The 19,017-nt window shown below is 34.5% G+C and overlaps 3 protein-coding genes across 4 annotated transcripts; 2 read left to right on the top strand and 1 right to left on the bottom strand.

Annotated features, from left to right (window-relative positions):
• The first annotated feature begins 2,622 nt into the window (after window positions 1-2,622).
• On the top strand, window positions 2,623-7,919 carry DJ1B (Class I glutamine amidotransferase-like superfamily protein). The gene is made up of 8 exons (XM_011031253.1): window positions 2,623-2,837; window positions 2,912-3,112; window positions 3,195-3,344; window positions 3,423-3,608; window positions 4,884-4,964; window positions 5,838-6,038; window positions 6,135-6,275; window positions 7,526-7,919. Exons 1-8 carry the CDS (start codon window positions 2,676-2,678, stop codon window positions 7,730-7,732), a joined length of 1,329 nt encoding a protein of 442 aa, XP_011029555.1. The 5' UTR covers window positions 2,623-2,675; the 3' UTR covers window positions 7,733-7,919.
• A 1,572-nt stretch (window positions 7,920-9,491) lies between these two features.
• LOC105129265 (putative serine/threonine-protein kinase) lies at window positions 9,492-14,523 on the top strand. Of its 2 annotated transcripts, none has more exons than XM_011031251.1 (7): window positions 9,492-9,609; window positions 10,876-10,998; window positions 11,309-11,425; window positions 11,538-11,748; window positions 11,819-12,056; window positions 12,563-12,713; window positions 13,890-14,523. In XM_011031251.1, the coding sequence occupies exons 2-7, from the start codon at window positions 10,927-10,929 to the stop codon at window positions 14,289-14,291; spliced, it is 1,191 nt and encodes a 396-aa protein (XP_011029553.1). In that variant the 5' UTR covers window positions 9,492-9,609; window positions 10,876-10,926; the 3' UTR covers window positions 14,292-14,523. The 2 variants fall into 2 exon arrangements, with proteins under 2 accessions (XP_011029553.1, XP_011029554.1); XM_011031252.1 differs by lacking the exon at window positions 9,492-9,609 and adding an exon at window positions 11,110-11,139 and having other exon boundaries at window positions 10,923-10,996; window positions 11,310-11,425.
• A 1,936-nt stretch (window positions 14,524-16,459) lies between these two features.
• On the bottom strand, window positions 16,460-18,667 carry LOC105129263 (ABC transporter G family member 10-like). The gene has a single exon (XM_011031250.1). The coding sequence runs from the start codon at window positions 18,439-18,441 to the stop codon at window positions 16,600-16,602; it is 1,842 nt and encodes a 613-aa protein (XP_011029552.1). The 5' UTR covers window positions 18,442-18,667; the 3' UTR covers window positions 16,460-16,599.
• Window positions 18,668-19,017: the final 350 nt, after the last annotated feature.

Genomic DNA, 19,017 nt, shown 5'->3' with positions numbered 1-19,017 from the left:
GATTATATATATATATATATATATATATATATATATATATAAAAAAAAAATTCTATCTAATATAAGATGATTAGGAAAATCTGATGTATAGTATCATAACTCAAGTAATGGATGAAATGTAGCTGTAAAGCATATAAATAAAGAGAATACATGATAAACATGTGTATCTCGATATGCATGTCCATTGCTTCAAATAGATTTGCTACAACTCTAAAAAATTCACAAATCATCATTAGTTCTTTTATAGAAACATTAAAATGATGTCATCCTTTCAATTTAATTCATTCTCTTCATCGAATGGTAAACTTCCTTTCCATTTCATTTACTAATTATGCCATATTTCTTATTTATTATGTTCTCTTCTAGTTTAACCCATGACTCGGTCGATCCGAGACTTAGACTAGAATAAGTTCTAACAAAAATAAGGAATGAATTGACTTGGTATGATTTGATTAAGAACGAGATTGACTTGGATCATAATTAGCCCTATAAAACCCATTCAAAATTGATAGACCTTTTCCTTTTCTTTTTTCCTTTTACATATATAAAGCATGGCAAGGAATTTCTTCGAATAATATACAAACATTCCCAATATAACAAAAAAACATCTTTGCATTTTTCTTACAATACATATAGTATTTAAACTTAATTACATATAATAAGTTTATTATATAATATAGGCGAGTTTATATATATATATATATATATATATATATATATATAAAATTCTATCTAATATAAGATGATTAGGAAAATCTGATGTATAGTATCATAACTCAAGTAATGGATGAAATGTAGCTGTAAAGCATATAAATAAAGAGAATACGTGATAAACATGTGTATCTCGATATGCATGTCCATTGCTTCAAATAGATTTGCTACAACTCTAAAAAATTCACAAATCATCATTAGTTCTTTTATAGAAACATTAAAATGATGTCATCTTTTCAATTTAATTCATTCTCTTCATCGAATGGTAAACTTCCTTTCCATTTCATTTACTAATTATGCCATATTTCTTATTTATTATGTTCTCTTCTAGTTTAACCCATGACTCGGTCGATCCGAGACTTAGACTAGAATAAGTTCTAACAAAAATAAGGAATGAATTGACTTGGTATGATTTGATTAAGAACGAGATTGACTTGGATCATAATTAGCCCTATAAAACCCATTCAAAACTGGTAGACCTTTTCCTTTTTTTTTTCCTTTTCAAATTGATATTATTTTTACATATTTATAAAAATTTAAAAAATAGGTTGAATCGAGTCAGCTCACTTGACATGGGTTAACCCAGATCAATCCACATGACTTGAAACTTGCCTAGAATAATCTTCAGATTGAGTTTGAAAACAATACAATAGATAACTTTTCAGATTCGTGACACTAGTCATTAAACCAGAAGAACCATATATGAGAAAAAATGAGAAGTCCAATCCTAAAAAATCAAATATTAAAGGATAGAATTAGAAAACAAATTAGAAATTAAAAGAAGAATGATTAAATTGAAAAATATTATATATAACAAATTAGAATTGAAAATTAAATTGTAAAAGTTGACCAAAGAAAAAAAATAAAAAATTTAAATAATAAAAACTAAATTGAAAAAAAATATTAAATTAGAATTGAATAGTCATACTCAAAAAAATAAAACTTTTATAAAATAGTAAAAAAATTAGAAATAAAAAAACTAAAATTGAAAGCCTGTATTTTATGGGAAATGAAAAAGGAAAAAAAAAACATAAAAAAACCTATTAACGACAAATCATCTTACCACTACTAACACCCATCGATACTGTAAAAGGGTTAATTTTGCAACTAAGAGGTTCCATACTAGCTTTTTAAAAGCTGTAAGTGCAGTTTTATTTTTTATTTAAAAAATAATCTTTGAATTGAATTTGAAGTATTTGTGTTTTTTAAATGATGTATTAGTCATTTAATAACTATAGGGGTATACATATCTTATCTATAATTTTTTTAAAATGGTTAAATAATTTATTTACTTTTAATCTCAAAAACAAATAAACATGGTTTGCTAAAAATATTTGTGTCTATTTATTTTTTTAAAATGAAGTAAAAATTCAAACTTGCCCTTACAATAAAAGGAGAAATTAACAATGGACACGGGAGCTTTTTGGTCTTTCCAAACAGGTTTTATTGTTATTTTCTAAAACATAAAGGATAATTAGATCTTTTTACTCTGTATATTTAATTTTTAATATTTAAAGTTGATGGTGCATGCTTTATATTTTAATTGTTTTGTTATAATATTATAAGTATGTTTGGTATTTTAGTATATTGTGATTTTTAAAAATATTTTTTATTTAGAAATATATTAATTTTTTTTATTTTTTATTTTTAAAATTAATATATCAAAATAACCAATAAAAAATTATTAATTTAATACCTTTTAAAATAAATATATTTTTAAAACAAACCGAAAATAAAGCAGGAATGCCTTTACGTAATGAGCCCTGGCCCCGCCAAATAGCAAGGATAAAGTCCATTTTGATTAAACTGATGACGTGTCCACATCACACCCACATATCTGAATCAACTTCACACAGCCCCAGGGCGAGCTCGAAATTGAAAAGCAGAAGACACGTTTTGTTTTAGGCTTTTAGCTTCGCAATCAAGTTATTATTAAAAATAAAATTAAAAATTAACAAAAAAAAATGTCAATATTATTACGCCACGTAATCCCTCCTCCTCACTCTGTTCTCTGCTCCACTTCAGAAAAATCGAAACTCAACTTCCCTTCTTTCCGTAATCCTCGTTTCTCTTTCTCAAAGATCAAAGCCACTGCAGCAACTCTGATGGCTTCCACCACTAAGAAGGTTTTTCGAAAGACGTGTTGTTTTTTATGTAAAAAAATGATCGATGTTTATTAACCGTGGAATTTCTGTCTCAGGTTTTGGTGCCGATTGCCAATGGAACGGAGCCGATTGAGGCCGTCATAACTATCGACGTCTTAAGGAGAGGAGGTGCCGACGTGACGGTCGCTTCCATTGAGAAACAGACTCGTGTTGACGCGACTTACGATGTTAAACTCGTTGCTGATTCTCTTCTTTCTGAGTGCAGCGACGCCGTTTTCGACCTCATCACTCTCCCTGTAAATATGTCTTTAGTTATTGTCTTTATTTTTATGTACGCCCTTTGTGTTTTTAATTAATTAATTAATTAATTTCATGTAGGGAGGGATACCTGGTGCCACAAATTTTAAAAATTGTCAACTTTTAGAAAAATTAGTGAAGAAACAGGCAGAGGATGGGAAGCTTTACGCGGCGGTCTGTGCTTCTCCTGCAGTTGCGTTTGGTTCTTGGGGTTTGCTAAATGGATTGAAAGTGAGTGTAGTGTTTGATCATTGATCCTAATTTGTTTAATGAAAATCACATATATATATTTTTAATTTTTTGGGATAGGCGACTTGTCATCCGTTTTTTATGGATGAATTGAAATCAAGTGGTGCAACAACTGTTGAATCGAGAGTGCACGAAGAGGGGAATGTGGTGACAAGTCGGGGACCAGGAACTACTATGGAGTTTGCTGTTGCTTTAGTTCAGAAATTGTTTGGGAAAGAGAAAGCTGATGAGGTTTCGGGGCCTTTGGTAATACATTTTCTCTGGACTTGTGTTTTTTATTTGCTTTAATTAATATTCGTGTTTGATGGTTGTAACCGTGATTTAAAGTATGTACCAAACTAATCAGGTTGCTTTGTTCTATCCAATTCCACTCAATAGAGATTATGGTTCATGAAAAAAAAAAAAAAAAACCCTGCTTGTTTGCATATTGAATTTTGCACTTGAACTAGTAGAGAGTAGATGTGACTATGAGTTCAAGAATTCTAATTGCAAATATTGATTCGCATTTGCCATTTACTATATATGAATCCGTTAGAGCTACTGGCATCTTAATCTCATACTATATGGGTTTTGAGGTTAATATTATATGAAGTGATAATCTTCAAGATTAAAAGAATAACTTAAAAGTCCTACTGCAAATGATTAACTGTTTTGAACTTTGACACCCTAAGTTCAGCGAAGTGTGCAGAGAGGAGTTTGGAGCAAAACTGAAGGGTGCACATAAGAGCACTTGGAGATGATGTTGAGAAATCTATAAACGTATGCTACCCTTCAAAATATTGTTGGTCTAATGGAATCTTTAGTTTTGTGCTTTGAGTTATAGGTTGAGAATTTAGACATGAAGGCTATATATATAAAAGATTTTCAAACTAGAGCTCTGATCTTTGTAGAGTGGTTGAATGTGTGATTGAGTATTTGATTGAAGCATTCTTGCCTCAGAAGTCATTAAAAGGGAAGTGGCAAATAGCAGGATAGTTTAGTGTGTGTTTCTTCACCACAATTCTACTGTGTCTTCCAAAAGTATTAAAATTAAACAGTGATTGTGATAAGATTCCGTGTTATTGTGTCTTTGGGTATATTTAGTGAGATGAAAGAAGTTCTTGTATTTATTTAAATCCTCGTCTGAGATAAATTGGTTTACTTGTGCTTTCTATTCTTCTTTTCTGGTTTTGGTGGGCAGTGTTAGTGTTTTTTCTTTTTCCATTTGCTGGGGTTTCTTTTGCGCGCTTCATCTATTTTGAGTTTTGTCTTCTGTTTTGTGTTCTCTAACGTACTTATCAGCTATCAATGAAAGAAATGTAAGGCCTGTGCTTTAGTTATTGTTTTCTTCTATCTTAAATATAGTTTGTAGCATGATAGTATCCTTGGCTTTTCATGATTATCTGTATGGAGAAATGCTTCTGCAGTTATGAACACATATTTCTTGAATTTTGCTGCATTAAATTCTTCTGTACATGTAATGTGTTTTTACTTGATAATGTATCTCCACTGGGCTATTCATTACTGTTATCTTGTATGTAGGTGATGCGTTCCAACCATGGGGATGAATATAGCATAAAAGAGCTAAATCCAATGCAGTGGACCTTTGACAATGTTCCTCAGGTTAGATTTCAGCAACTTTTATTGTCCTTGTTCTTCATCTTTAATTCCCATTTTCCCCCAACCATTCATCAGGGCAATCTTCATTCTTTTCTGTGAGTTATACATGTATAGATCAATATATAATAAGCAAACATGAAATTTATTGGCTTCAGTGATGTCTGGTGCAATTTTTGAGTAGTGACTGTAGCTGAGGGGGTAAATTCTTACAGTCTAATGTTATCTATTGCTAACAAGGACTTGTTAAATAATAACTACTATGTTTTATACTGTGGATGGTGTCTCATACAATGAGAGGCATTGTCTAACAACTGTGGTTCAGATTTGTGAAAGAGCAAATCTTATTCATCTCCATAAATGTAAGATGCAAGAAGTGGAAACCTATAATTTATACCATGTAAACTAATTGCCAAGTGACTTTGTATCCACAACTGTTGTAACTATTGCTGAAGTTATTCGGGTTCTTAGAAATGTCTTGGCATATGATATATTGTAAAGCCCAATTCCATTACTATAGAGTCTAGACTTCTTGAAGTAATAATTTGCACTGCCTTATCTTGACTGGTCCAGTGACCTGAGTTCATCCAACTGGTTTTATCACAAGGTCAGAACTAGATAAGAACTAAATTTTGAATAATCATAAATAACTTGTTTTTTGTTGAAGTGTGGGTGAGAAAGTGGTTGTGATACTTTCTGATGGTCACAATTCATATCCAAATGATGGGAAGCAATTACTTAATGCCTTGAAGTTAATCTTTAACCCGTTGCCACCCTTCAATGTTATGACATTGCCACTGATGCAAATTGACATTATCTGTTTGTTTGTGGAAAATGTGTTTGATGTTTTATGTATATTTAAATTTTCTTTCCTTGCAGGTTCTTGTACCTATTGCTAATGGCACAGAGGAAATGGAAGCTATTATAATCATTGACATTCTGCGACGAGCTAAAGTAAATGTAGTGGTGGCCTCAGTTGAGGACAGCTTGGAAATTTTGGCCTCTCGTAAAGTTAAACTAGAGGCAGATATGCTCCTTGATGAGGCTGCTAAACTTTCATATGACCTAATTGTCTTGCCGGTAAGTTTTTTCTTTTTCTTTTTTTTCCTGTTTTGGTGATAGGCATCTATAGGCATTACCACTTACCAAAACTTTTGCATAATTGCATTGTGGCAGGGTGGGCTTGGTGGTGCCCAAGCATTTGCAAAGTCCGAAAAGCTGGTGAATATGCTAAAGAAGCAGAGGGAATCAAATAGACCGTATGGAGCTATGTGTGCATCTCCAGCTTTAGTCTTGGAGCCTCATGGCTTACTCAAGGTATCACCATGACCAGCATCAATTTAATTGAACATCAACAACATTTCTTGTAAAATATCGAGTTATTTAATATTTTCTATCTGGTTTAATCAAGATAGCACAAGTTGATCATAGAGCTGTTAGGTTCTGATTGCTTTTGGTGTTTATGATTATTTACATGGTAATTATTAAATATATTCCTGTGCTGCTTGGTAGCTGAGGTGGAAGGCAGGTGATTCCTTGCTTATCATTTGAATTGGTTACTTGCTTATCATTTGGATCAGGCTACCTGGCCACCTCTATTTGTGCTAGGTTTCATCATTTTTTATTACCATATTCTTGCCCTAATGTCTCTTTGGAGCTAGTTGGTCCTTTCACCAAAAACAATTTGCCCCCCTCCCCGAAGAAACATTCTTACCCTAATGAATTAAACATGTTTTACTTGTAGCACATTTTTAAAGTGTGTAAAATGGAAACAACTTGGTCCAAATATTTACATTGAACCTCCAAAGAGAGATTTACTTGAGAGATGATGATAGTAGAAAAATTGCTGGTTCTTCAGCTCATGTAAACCTTGACACTGAATGGTCAGATTCAAATCACATTCAAACAGCCATGTGGCCTTGCAAACTTAGCTGCCAAGTGGCTTAGAACTAAATTTGGTCATGATGTCGCAGCATATGCCATTTGCCTTCTAATACCATTTAGATAGCTCATTTCTTCACCATTGACACCACTGGAGTGAAAATTCTGGATTTCAAGGTGTTTGAAGTAATGTGGCTTACTATTACATATTATGAGATGGACAATTTTACTTGAGATCGTTATAATTATACCTTTATGCTTCTTGTTTCACAGATAAAATCCTTAGCCTAGTACTTTAATTATCATCTGGAGGTAATTGGTGTCAAATAGCTCAGATGGCCATGCAGGAGCATTTCATATTTATGTCATCCTAAATAGCAATGACGAATGGTTGTAAACTATTAATTAATGGTGTTGTTTGAGGTATTGAGATGGTATTGAAAGTCGGTAGATGCTACAAGGGCCAAGTTAATTTCCACTTGTTAGGCCGACATAATCCAGAACCAAATTGATCCTGCATTTCATGTATTGGATCTTATACTAGTTTACGCACTTAGCATATGAAACTGTCCCCTAGTTTACGCACTTAGCATATGAAACTGTGTCCCCCCGCCCCCCCCCAATTTTCGGTCTGAGAATTCGCCGGCACTGCTTTGAGATCACATATTTGTTTTCCTTTGGTGTAGGGTAAAAAGGCCACAGCTTTTCCTGCAATGTGTAACAAGCTGTCGGATCCAAGTGAGATTGAAAACAGGGTTGTGGTTGATGGCAACCTCATCACCAGCAGAGGTCCTGGCACCACAATAGAGTTTGCCCTGGGAATCGTGGAGAAGCTGTTTGGGCGTGATAAAGCGCTGGAGCTCGCAAAGCCAATGCTTTTCACACATCCATAGTGCTATTATGTTTGTAACAGTCTATTTTCGGCTCCTTGAAACATGTCTTCGATATAAGAAAATGGAATAATTGAATTCATATTTGATTATGAATTCAATTGCTGTCATTCCCTGTACAAATGAGCATTTTCTTTTCTTTAAGAGGATATAAATAACTGGCTTGAAAACACTGATTTGATTTTATGTTTCTTTAAATCCGTCTCCGAGCAGTCATACTGGTCGCAACACTGATTTGATTTTATGTTTCTTTAAATCCGTCTCCGAGCAGTCATACTGGTCGCTGCAGTCTTGCAGGGTTGATTGGATGCGTTGGCCTCCTCCTGCCCGTCTATTGCATCGAAGGTCTCCGGCTGATGGGTTTGTCTATGGTTTAAATGAGTCATCTTTTCCTCGAAACTAACTGGAAAGATTGGGATTATGGTGGAGCTCATCTCTTTTGGTTGCTTGACATTTTCTTATCCTCCTTTAGTCTTGTTCTAGTCGGAACAGGGAAGAGAATTCAATAATGACGGGAAGCTTCCTCGAACTGCTCAAATTACTCCCGGCAGGTGCCTCCACCTTAAGAAAGAGAAGGAAAGAAACTTTCTCCGGTACGGGGTGTGTCAAAATTCCAGCCTAGTAATTGTTGCGGTCATTATCATTTGACTGGTCGGAACTGAATTGTCTTGTGGATTAGCGAGTTGTGATTGATCCTTATTTGCGTGAGATACAAGAAAGAAAATATTCGACAGATACCATCATTTGATGGTATTGTGTTTAAATGGATATCAGGTAAAATTTGTTTTTTTATATTTCTAGATTATTTTTAATATATTAACATCAAAAATATATTTTAAAAAATAAAAATTATTATTTTAATATATTTTTAAATAAAAAAATATTTTAAAAAATAACTATAACTTTACTTTCAAACAATATCTCAAAAATTGTTCTTCTCTATTCCTGGATTGATAGGGCTGGCTGTCGTCGTCTTCTTCTTCTTCGCATGAACTGCCTGTATAGAATTAGGTGGAAACTATATCTCATGCTGGGACCCGTAAGATCGGTTTCATGACAGAAACTCATCGTTGACATATCAATGGACATTTCGAACAAAAACAAAATTTGCAGATGCTTCCTTCCTCCTCCTTTTAAAACTCTTCTTATTTTGTCAAATATTTAACCTTTTAAATATTTTTTCTTTTTTAAAGTCTGTAATCTAATAGATTTAACTGTGGGCAATGGAAGCAGCACCATGAAATGATAGAGGTTGTGTTATTTTTTATTTGAAAATATATTAAAATAATATTTTTTATATTTCAAAATTAGTTTTATATAAATAAATTAAATTAAAATTTAAAAAATAAAATTTAAAAAAATTGAAATAAAATATATAACAATTAAAAATTTAAAAAATATAATCAATAAATTTTTATAATTTATATTTTTAAATTTTTTATAATTTTTAAAAAGTTTGACTTCTTGAAAATTAATTTAATTTTTGTTAATCAATTGTTTTAAACGAACAAAAAAATAATAATTAGAAAATGATTCTAAGAACCCATTTTCCATAAGAGAAACCGTATTATCACCGGAAGCAGTGGTTGGAGACTTTGACTTGATATCTTGTCATGTGGAACTATTCAACTCAATTCCTAGTTTAGATTTATGGATGCCCAAAACCCTTTGACAGCACCGTGTCTAAAATTCTTTATGTTTTTTCTGCTCTCTTACCTCAACGACCGGATTTCTATAAGACTCTTCCTCTCTTACCTTCTCTTACCTCAACGACCGGATTTCTATAAGCCTCTCTTACCTCATCTGCTTCTGCCTGCATTAAAACTTGCTTTGATCTATCCATTTATGCTACTGCCATTAGCCAGCACCAACCGACTGAGGTGATGTAGAGCCATTTATTTGCTAATCTTTTTTATTGCCAAGAAACTGTTGCACAATGGAGAAACAAAGAAAAGTCATCAACTTGTATTTTAACAACGGCTTAAACAACGAAGTCGGAATCTTTATTTTTTATTTGTAGTTTTGTGTCTTTTCAGCTATCAAAGGAACAAGAAAGAAAGTTTCTTGCTTCTCAATCGTTTGTTTAATGATGTTAAACTAGTAAGCTAGATGATTAGACAGTAGGGGAGGGCTGACATTATTATTTCCTGATGGCTTTAGAATCTCTTGGATGAAGAGTCTTGTTATCAAGGGCTTAAATTGTGCAAATCCCATGTACAAGTTTAACTCATAAGTTCTGATCCATGTTTTTAGTTCAATCCCATAATGGAGTCATCGGGTTCAGATCAATGAACATCACCACCTTCATTTGATTCAAGTTTTGTTGTTTATGTTTACTCTTTATTTCTCGTTTAGGTTGTTCAAAGACCATTGTCTTAGTGCCCTTGTTTGAATTTGTTGTGCTTATTTACTCATGCTCTTTGAAGATATTTGTGTTCATGGAATCTGATTTGGGTCTGCTTCAAGTGCTTTTTAGGTCTTTTAATTCGTACAAATATTTTTCTTAGTATTTTGCTTAAAACTTTTATGGAAGACTCTCAAGTTATTGAGACGCCATGGTCATTTGAATGCTATAGAAATTGGAATCTGCCAAATAACTCTTTCGGTTTTCTGGGTTCAGTTATTGGTTTGCCAACAGTTTTATACTTCAATTTAATACCTTCAGAATACTAAAACTGGAAGAGTATTTTATAGTTTTCAGATTCTCAGTAAGGAATATTCTTAATGGTGTCCAAATGTGATCAGGATCTTCTTTGAAAATTTGAATGCCTGTTATGGAAAAAGCATTACAGTATTTCCTGTAATTTGCTTTGCTGCTAGTTTGGGCACTCAGATTTAAGTCCTTTCGGTACCAGATTCTTTTTTCTATGGAAAAAAGCTTGCTTTCGTATTCATTGTTTCCCTTCTATAAAGTATGAGAAACTGTGAGAATGTGCTATCTGTTTGCATGCGCAAAACGTATTGATTCAGAGGGGAAAAAAGAACATTTGCAATATGATTGTCGTTGCCATCATCATTTGACTGACAAATGACTCCATACCTTTTTCTTTTCAATCTGTCAGGAAATAACTATCAAGTTTTGATTGTGCAAGAATAGGCTTGCGTGAATGGGATTTCATAATGATTCATGATTTAATTTTTGGCAGGGCTGGGACTTGATTTTGGTGGAGGCATTTGTCCATCATAACAATCTGCTGATGACTTGTTTTTCTTTTTTTTGCAAAAGGAAGGGAGTTTCCAGAGCTACACAAACCACAGAAGTTGATGGTATGCAACTGAATAGACTAATTGTTGTCTCTGTTAAAGAGAAAATATTCGTTAACTGACACTCTTCCTTTTATTATGATGGTCTGAGAATTTACCGAATCAATTTCTCTCAGGCCTGTTTCTATGACCAAAAAGTTTGTGAGGTGAAATAGCAGTCGTCACATAAGCTGCGCACAGCACGATTCTCTGACTTGCTTTTCCTTCTTGTTTTTTCCCCCCTCCTTTTGTTCTTCGGCAAAATGGGCACTTTCTCGATCACACACAAAGCTCAGTGCTCATATTAATTATTTTTATCCTATGTACTATGGTACAGAGGTTTCATGGGCACAGAACACTTGCTCTTACACTTACAGGGAATTGCGAATGGCCACTGACAATTTTAATCCAGCCAATAAAGTTGGACATGGAGGTTTTGGCTCTGTTTACAAGGTGATTTTACATGCTTATGGCTTTGTGAACAACCTCTTAGGGGATTCTGAGGGTTTTAATGCGTTGCTATCGGATTTCTCCTCAATCTGAATTCCAGTGATTTAATGGACAGGGAATGCTCAAAGATGGCACCATGGCTGCCGTAAAGGTACTGTCAGCTGAATCAAGGCAAGGTTTAAAGGAGTTCTTGACAGAAATAAAAGTGATTGCAGATATAGAGCACAACAACCTGGTTAAATTGTACGGTTATTGTGCTGAGGGAAACCATAGGATTTTGGTCTATGGCTATCTTAAGAATAACAGCCTTGCACAAACACTTCTTGGTAAGCCCACCATTCATTCATGATTTTTGTTTGCAAACAGCTAATGTTATAAATTTCCTTCATCTTTTAGGTGGAGGCTGTAGCAATATCCAATTCAATTGGCCTACAAGGCGCAAAATATGCATTGGAGTTGCACGAGGGCTTGCATTCCTTCACGAGGAAGTCCAGCCACATATTGTTCATAGGGATATTAAAGCAAGTAATGTTCTCCTTGATGATGAACTTGAACCCAAGATTTCAGACTTTGGTCTTGCAAAACTTTTCCCAGCCAACCTGACTCATATTAGCACAAACGTTGCTGGAACTGTGTAAGTTCATAAACTCTGTTATACTTTCTTCTCACAGGTATTGTATTTGATGAATTGTAAAATGAAATGCAACTCCTAGCAGTTTTACTAGTGTATAGCCTAATTTCTGCTGCTTACTTTCCTTAACAAATAAGATGGATGGCCTCAAAAATGCCATACTAGTGCATCTCCTCTCATATATTTCCCATGCTATATCTCTGAGGTGGGCGGGATCATCTAACAGTGACCCATACCCTCCTTCATAAGTTGGGTGAATCGACTGTTATTACTCTTAATTTTTGATGCGTCATGATTTAATTGAACAATTTAATATGCAGAAATTAAATTGAGACAAGCTACTGTGGAGCCTGCTAAAATATGCAGTATGCTTATCGAAAAGTGATAACATGAGACTTTGACAAAATGGACTCGAGCCATAGCTAAATAGAATTTCGTTTTGCATATTTGACCAAATTGTCTGTGGAGCCATAGCTAAACAATTTCCTGTTCTTGTTTCACATGTGCAGAGGATATCTGGCGCCAGAATATGCAATTCGAGGTCAGTTGACAAGGAAAGCTGATATTTACAGTTTTGGTGTTCTATTGTTGGAAATTGTTAGTGGGAGGTCCAACCAAAATAGGCAATTTCCTCTAGAAGAGCAACATCTGGTTGAAAGGGTATGAGCCTTTTGAACTCACTGCAATTTTGTCTTCAGTGCTTTTAAAGAAAATTCAGGTCTTATTCTTAATAGAATATCAAAGATAATTCTCTTTAACGAAGATCAGAGATTCTTTCCTTGATAGCTAATCATTATTGAGTACATACTAGTTAATTTGCTCCTATCTGACCACTCACTAGCTGGGTTATCGATTCCTGCATCTAACATTTATTTCAGTAATGCTGTATTTTCCTAAAGTGATACATCTTTGTAGGCTGCATTTGCATTGGCTACACTCAGTTTCCTTTCTCTGTTGAGTTCATGTAAATGGGACTAAATCTTCATTTTCAAATGGTATGGAGTGTTAGAGTACTCTTATTTTGTGCATATGACCATGATGTTTTCTTCATGGTGTTGCATGTGGGCTTTCTTGACTTGTGATGACATGGAGTACATTGGTGGTGTTCAGTAATTTCCTTGTAAGATAGGAATCCATAGGATTAGAAGACAAAAACAGATTTCAGTTTTAATTAGGTAGCCAATTCTTTTTCCAGTGAGACAAATGTTACTTGTATTGAACTTCGTGTTGGGGGAGTGCTGTTTTGATGTCCTTTCTTATGCATTATTCTGTAGAATAACACTGCAACTGTATCTTTGCAGATCACTTCAAGTTGAAGCATCAGCCATCAAAACCCTCTAGAATAATTGTTCATTTTTGCTCTATGTTGGATGGATCAATTGCCCATTTCAGACTAGAAACACCATTCCATCTTCAATCTACAATTCTACGTCTTGAACTTTGAGCTCTTTGTTATTTTAGGGAGTCAGTATACAAACATTATTTCTCATATGAAGCATCGATCTTTCCTTTTCTGCCCTGCTCTCGTTTCATAACCCTTACTTCCCTGTTCCTCATGTCAGTTGGAGCTGAATGGATTTTGCAATCGATTCCTAAAGCATTTATTTGATCCTTTATAGATGTCTGTTTCCTAAAGCAGTTCGTTCTAGGTTTAAAAAAGAAAAAGAGGAGCAGTCAGCTCTTATTTAGCGCTTCTTTCAGTAATCAATGGCTTTTCAGCTTAAATGGCGCAATAATCTTATTTCATCTCTCAAATCAAGTTTAATGGGCTTCAAAGTAGTTGTCTTTTGAATTTGGTCACACAGAGATCTTGTTGAGTAAAGATGCAATCTGCAGGTATGGGATTTTTATCAGAAGCAGGAGCTGGTTAATTTGGTGGACACATTGTTGGCTGGGGATTATGATGTCGAAGAGGCTTGCAATTACCTGAAGATAGGTCTTCTTTGCATCCAAGACGTGCCAAAGCAGCGTCCATCCATGTCTACTGTTGTCATGATGTTAATGGGTGAGATAGAAGTGAATGACAAGATATCAAGGCCTGGCTTCCTGTCTGAATTCACGAATTTTAAAGGTGACAAAATGCCGAAACACAAAGGTGGAAAAGATCAGAATAACAAGTGGGAAATGAAGAATTCATCTTCGACTTTAGGCAAGGTCGAAAATTCATCTTCATCATCAGGAGTGGACACTTCATACGCTACCATGACCTTCAGTTCTATATATGACCGGGGCAATTAACAGCATTCTCCAAGTCTTATTGTTGGGAGCTAGTATGAGAGCCAGGTTTGCTTTTAAAAGAGATTTTTTTGGTAGCGTTAGCTTTTCTAGGAGTGAGAATCTCCTCGTCAATTCTTTTGTAAAAAAAGATGATTTTCTTTCTTCCCTTTTTTTCCCCTTAATAAAGAAGAGAAATATGAAGTGATCTGAAAAGATTTACTAACATTATCAGTGTCATACCACCATTTTTGTTGATCTTTTCTTTTCATTTCTTTCTGTCTAGAAAGAATGCAGACATGAAGCAGAGCTCTTTATCACAGTAGACTTCCAGTCTTCTATTAGTGGACGCTGGCCTGTAGCTTAACTGAAGACTTTGGGAAATAGTTTGCAACAGTTACGAATTAAAATAGGCATCCTATTTATAGTAGCCAGCCTCAGCTCCACCTTGTTGCTGCTTTGACTTGAGCATTTATCTATCCACTTAAGCAGGACTTGAATTTGTTGTTGTTCAATGTAGACAATAATCATAATATGAACATGAATGCCAAGGAAAACGAATAAAACAAGAAGCGGCAAATGCAGCCTCCAAAACGAGGTGCATCTAAACAAAAATATGAATCAAGGAGAAGATGATCCCTACTGCTGAGGGCTCTCAGTGATCTTTGGAATTGAGGTCGGGCGCCAAGGGATATTATCTGAAACTGATGAAAACCCACTTGGGACGATCATGAGCTTTTTCCAAATCCATTTTGATACCCATGTAGCCTTTTTCTTCCTTTCATGCATCTCATAAAATGAATGATCTCCCGAGTCACAATAATATTATATGTAATCTGCCTCCCTGGAACAAAGCTGCTCTGAAACTTGGTGACAGAATTCGGCAATAGATTTTGGTGTCTGCTCAGCAGGAGCTTAGTTTCGGCAGATTATAGAGATGGTTCAGTTAATGTGGTAGACATGAATGGTCTCGCAATTATTTTAATTTTTTTTTTTAAATATTTTAAATATTTTATTTTATTCATTTATTTTATCTAATTTAGTTTTTATTTTTTAATGCTTTTTTATTTTTTTATCATTTTTTATTTCATTTTTTATTATTTTATTTTATTTAATTTTTATACTATATTTGGTTATTTCTTTTGATTGCTATTTTTTTATTTTCTAATTTTTTTCTTGATTGATTTATTTTTAATTTCATCATTTGTTATTTTGAATATTGAGAATTTCGCTTCATGATTTTTTTCATATTCACTATTTATAGGATAATCCTAATCTCATGACTAGAGTTACAAATTTCAAAAATTACTTCAATTTGACTTCGATTTTTTTTAAAAAAAATTATTTTTTATTTTATCTTTTGATATTAGGTTATTAGATTTTGTTATTTATGATTTTGTCTATTTTTTTATAGGATTATTTTGGTTTCATGATTTAGATCACGGATTGATCTACTTAATTAGAGTTGACTCAGGTTTTTTAATATTTTTTTAATTAATTTTGTTTTGTAGTTTATCCTTCCATTATTTAATTTGATTAAGAATTAACCTCTAATATTTAATTTAATTTTTTTTATATGGGGTTATCATGATCTAATGGCTGGGTCTTGAATTTTGCATGTTTACTCGAGCTATATTTTTTTATCTTTTAAAAATTAATTTTTTTAGTTTGTTTTTTTGTATTTAATTTATTGATAATTAAGCTTTAAAATCTTTTTATTTTTTATGAAGTTATTCTATTTTTATATAATTTTTTTGTTAACAAATAATATTATTGAGATATTTTAATAATATTTAAAATGTATGTTTCTATGATATTCACAAGTGCTGTCATTTTAAGCTACCAGCAAGTGACTTACGCTGTGAAAGCAAACGATTTCAAGAAATCTGAGCTGGGCATTTATAAAATTTACGAGGACAGCTTTTTAGCAGATAAATTTTTGTTCTTTCATTTTGTAGATGTTGTCTCGTATTCGTATGAGCAAAAGCTATCCATTTACAGTTACAGTAGCATTGAAATGATCCTCGCATTTGACTACTTGAGCATCTTTCAGCTTTTCTGTGCCTGTTTTTCGTCCCCTGGAAGCAAAATCCATGGAGGTATCGATCCAGTACTTTAAATTCTTGCACTCGTTTGAATTTTTGGCAAACAAAAACAGGGCAAGCTTCTCTTTTTATCAAAGCATGTACATGGATAATTTTTTTTGTTATCTTTTACTTATTATCACATATAAATAGACAAGTAATGTAGAGAGATTGTATAGGCTGGCTTGATCTTCGAAGAATATCGAGTAAAAACAATAAAAACAGGATCAAAAGGCTGGTGAACAATTTCATCTTCTCCTGTAACATCTGAACCACAAAATCACAAAACATAGCACTCTGTACCCAATAATAAAAGCCAACATCACAGCTAAATTGCTCCATTTTCGTGAATCTTTCAGGCCTCGCTGTCTTAGGAACCCACTTCCATAAAGTTTGCATTCCCCTTTATCATCATACTCTATGCACCTCATGTTGCCTTGCTCTCCTCCATATTCATTTATTAAAAAACATTCAAATGGGTACTTGAACAAACTCAGATAGTGCATGAAAATCCAGTAACTAGGAATCTTATTCTTCGATATGAAGTAACCGGAGAACAGAAAGAAGGATCCCATCAGTCCTGAAATCACTGACGTCCCCATTATGAAGTTAGGCACGAGTGCACTGAAACAAGCAACGAACGAATTCGACATCAAAATCACCATCCACACCACTAGAGAAAAGTACAGAAATCCATCAATTGCCCTCCTCAATCCGACAAGCCAGTAAACAGGGGCAGAGTAGAGAAGAGCAACCATTAAAAGGAAAGGAAGAAAGATGAGGGTGTTTGATAAAACATAAGAAGAAACTCTATAAGCACCTCTTGAGGTCTCTCTTGTCAGTATTCTTCTTTCTTGCAAAAAGATAGGCAGGCCTTCTGTTGTGGAAGATAGCAAGAAGGTGAGACTGAAGGCAAAAAACCCGATTCGAGTCTGCAAAGCAACTTCCCCCGTTTTCTTTCCAACATTCAAGTATATGGTTCCAAGTATAAGTCCAGCGGCCAGCGCTTGTATCACTCTTGTAGCAAATAGTTGTTTGGTTCTGAAAATGTTGTTGCAAAACCTTTGTCCTAGTATGAAAACCTCCCCCAATATGGAATTAGGATAGCAGAGAGGCTTTTCTTGATGATTGTTAAAGTTTGGGGTCCTCATGGTATGGCCTCCCTCATTTCTGGTCTCATGAGAGCAGTCATTGGTGATAAACACTGAATTTTGCATTTCCAGGCTTTCTATGGCATCGATGGAAAACTCAAGCACGTTGACATGGAGAGGAATTTGATGACCATAAAACTTCAGTCTTTCCTCAAGAGAATGCAATGAGCCATCGTGGACAACATATCCATTGGAAAGCAAAACAAGGCGATCAAACAGCTCGAGTATTCGAAAGCCTGGTTGGTGGATGGTTAAAACAATGGTCTTACCTTGATTTACCACCATTGACTTGAGCAGAGTCGATACATGAAGAGCTGATGTTGAATCCAGACCTGAAGTTGGTTCATCAATGAAAACAACGGCAGGGTCATGGACTAAATCAACTCCAATCGAAACTCTACGCCTTTCGCCACCGGAAATGCCCCAATTTGATCCCTCACCTATCCTTGAATCTGCAATATGTTCCAGTCCAAGCTCCTTCAGTAGCCTTCTCACCCTATTAGCAGCCTCTTTTTTCCCTCCTGGAAGCCTTAAAAGTGCACTGTACAGTAGTGTTTCCTTAACTGTTAGCGATGGAAATAGAGAATCATCTTGAGTCACATACCCGGATATTCTCCGAAAATGTTTTTCTTTCATTGGCTGGCTATTTACCAGAACCTGACCAGACACCTTACATGAAGATATCTTTCCAGCAAGGATCTCTAGTAATGTGGTCTTCCCTGCTCCACTAGGACCAGCAATTGCGGTAATCTCTCCGGGCCTAGCTGCACAGTTCACGTCCCTCAGAATGAGTTTTGGAACTCCTCTTGGAGTCTCTCCACAACAGATCCAGTTGAACTCATCAAATTTGCTGCATAACTTGTAGGACAATTTTTTGGTTTCTATTGTATACGAAGTTTTCTGGCCACCAGACACTGGTGCCTTCACTGGCAATTCCATTGAGAGGATAGAGGTCTAAAGAAAGTCTAAGCGGAAGACGATGAATATAGCATATGCAAGATATGTGAAGAAAAGACGGGAGATGAGCTAACTCACCAAACTGGGTGTTAGACACTAAGCTTGAAAAAAATGGCATGCATGGGCTTAGGCAGTTTACGCAATGCACTTAACTTGGCAGCGCTTTCTAATTTCGGTCGGGGAAGTGGATTTCTGGTAAAGGTTTGGAGAGTTGCAAGAAAACCCAACAATGGAAGAAAGAAGGAGAAGAAAGTGTTGGTCATGAAGTATTTCAGGTGAGCTGATTATTGACTGTGTAAGGTTGGTGTTGGTGGCCTTACCATCTTCCCTACCCGAAATTGCCAGCTCAATAAATTGGTTGTAAAATAATAAAAATGGCCTGAAAAATCGATGTGTAATGCTAGGATGCTAAAATGGTCAAGTTGGGATTTGTGTGCTCCTCCTCACAGGGAAATTAATATTAAACTACAATTTTTTCTTTAAAAAAATGTGGCATTTGAAAACATTATAGATTATGAGAGAAACACTCTGAATTTCAATAATGTTTCTTTTCTCTTT

The sequence above is a fragment of the Populus euphratica genome, unplaced genomic scaffold (genome assembly GCF_000495115.2).
Source record: "Populus euphratica unplaced genomic scaffold, PopEup_1.0 scaffold86.1, whole genome shotgun sequence".
Taxonomy (NCBI): domain Eukaryota; kingdom Viridiplantae; phylum Streptophyta; class Magnoliopsida; order Malpighiales; family Salicaceae; genus Populus; species Populus euphratica.
The sequence above is the reverse complement of the archived record's forward strand: the minus strand, read 5'-3'. Positions and strand labels throughout refer to the sequence as shown.

What these genes read in the sequence shown, in the direction of transcription:
- LOC105129263 (XM_011031250.1), bottom strand. Translation starts at nt 18,441, where the DNA reads ATGGAATTGCCAGTGAAGGCACCAGTGTCTGGTGGCCAGAAAACTTCG.
- DJ1B (XM_011031253.1), top strand. Translation starts at nt 2,676, where the DNA reads ATGTCAATATTATTACGCCACGTAATCCCTCCTCCTCACTCTGTTCTC. An exon ending in ATGAGGTTTCGGGGCCTTTG is followed by an intron (nt 3,609 to 4,883) that starts GTAATACATTTT and finishes TCTTGTATGTAG; the next exon opens with GTGATGCGTTCCAACCATGG. An exon ending in ATGACCTAATTGTCTTGCCG is followed by an intron (nt 6,039 to 6,134) that starts GTAAGTTTTTTC and finishes GCATTGTGGCAG; the next exon opens with GGTGGGCTTGGTGGTGCCCA.
- LOC105129265 (XM_011031251.1), top strand. Translation starts at nt 10,927, where the DNA reads ATGACTTGTTTTTCTTTTTTTTGCAAAAGGAAGGGAGTTTCCAGAGCT. An exon ending in CCTTGCACAAACACTTCTTG is followed by an intron (nt 11,749 to 11,818) that starts GTAAGCCCACCA and finishes TTCATCTTTTAG; the next exon opens with GTGGAGGCTGTAGCAATATC. An exon ending in AGCAACATCTGGTTGAAAGG is followed by an intron (nt 12,714 to 13,889) that starts GTATGAGCCTTT and finishes TGCAATCTGCAG; the next exon opens with GTATGGGATTTTTATCAGAA.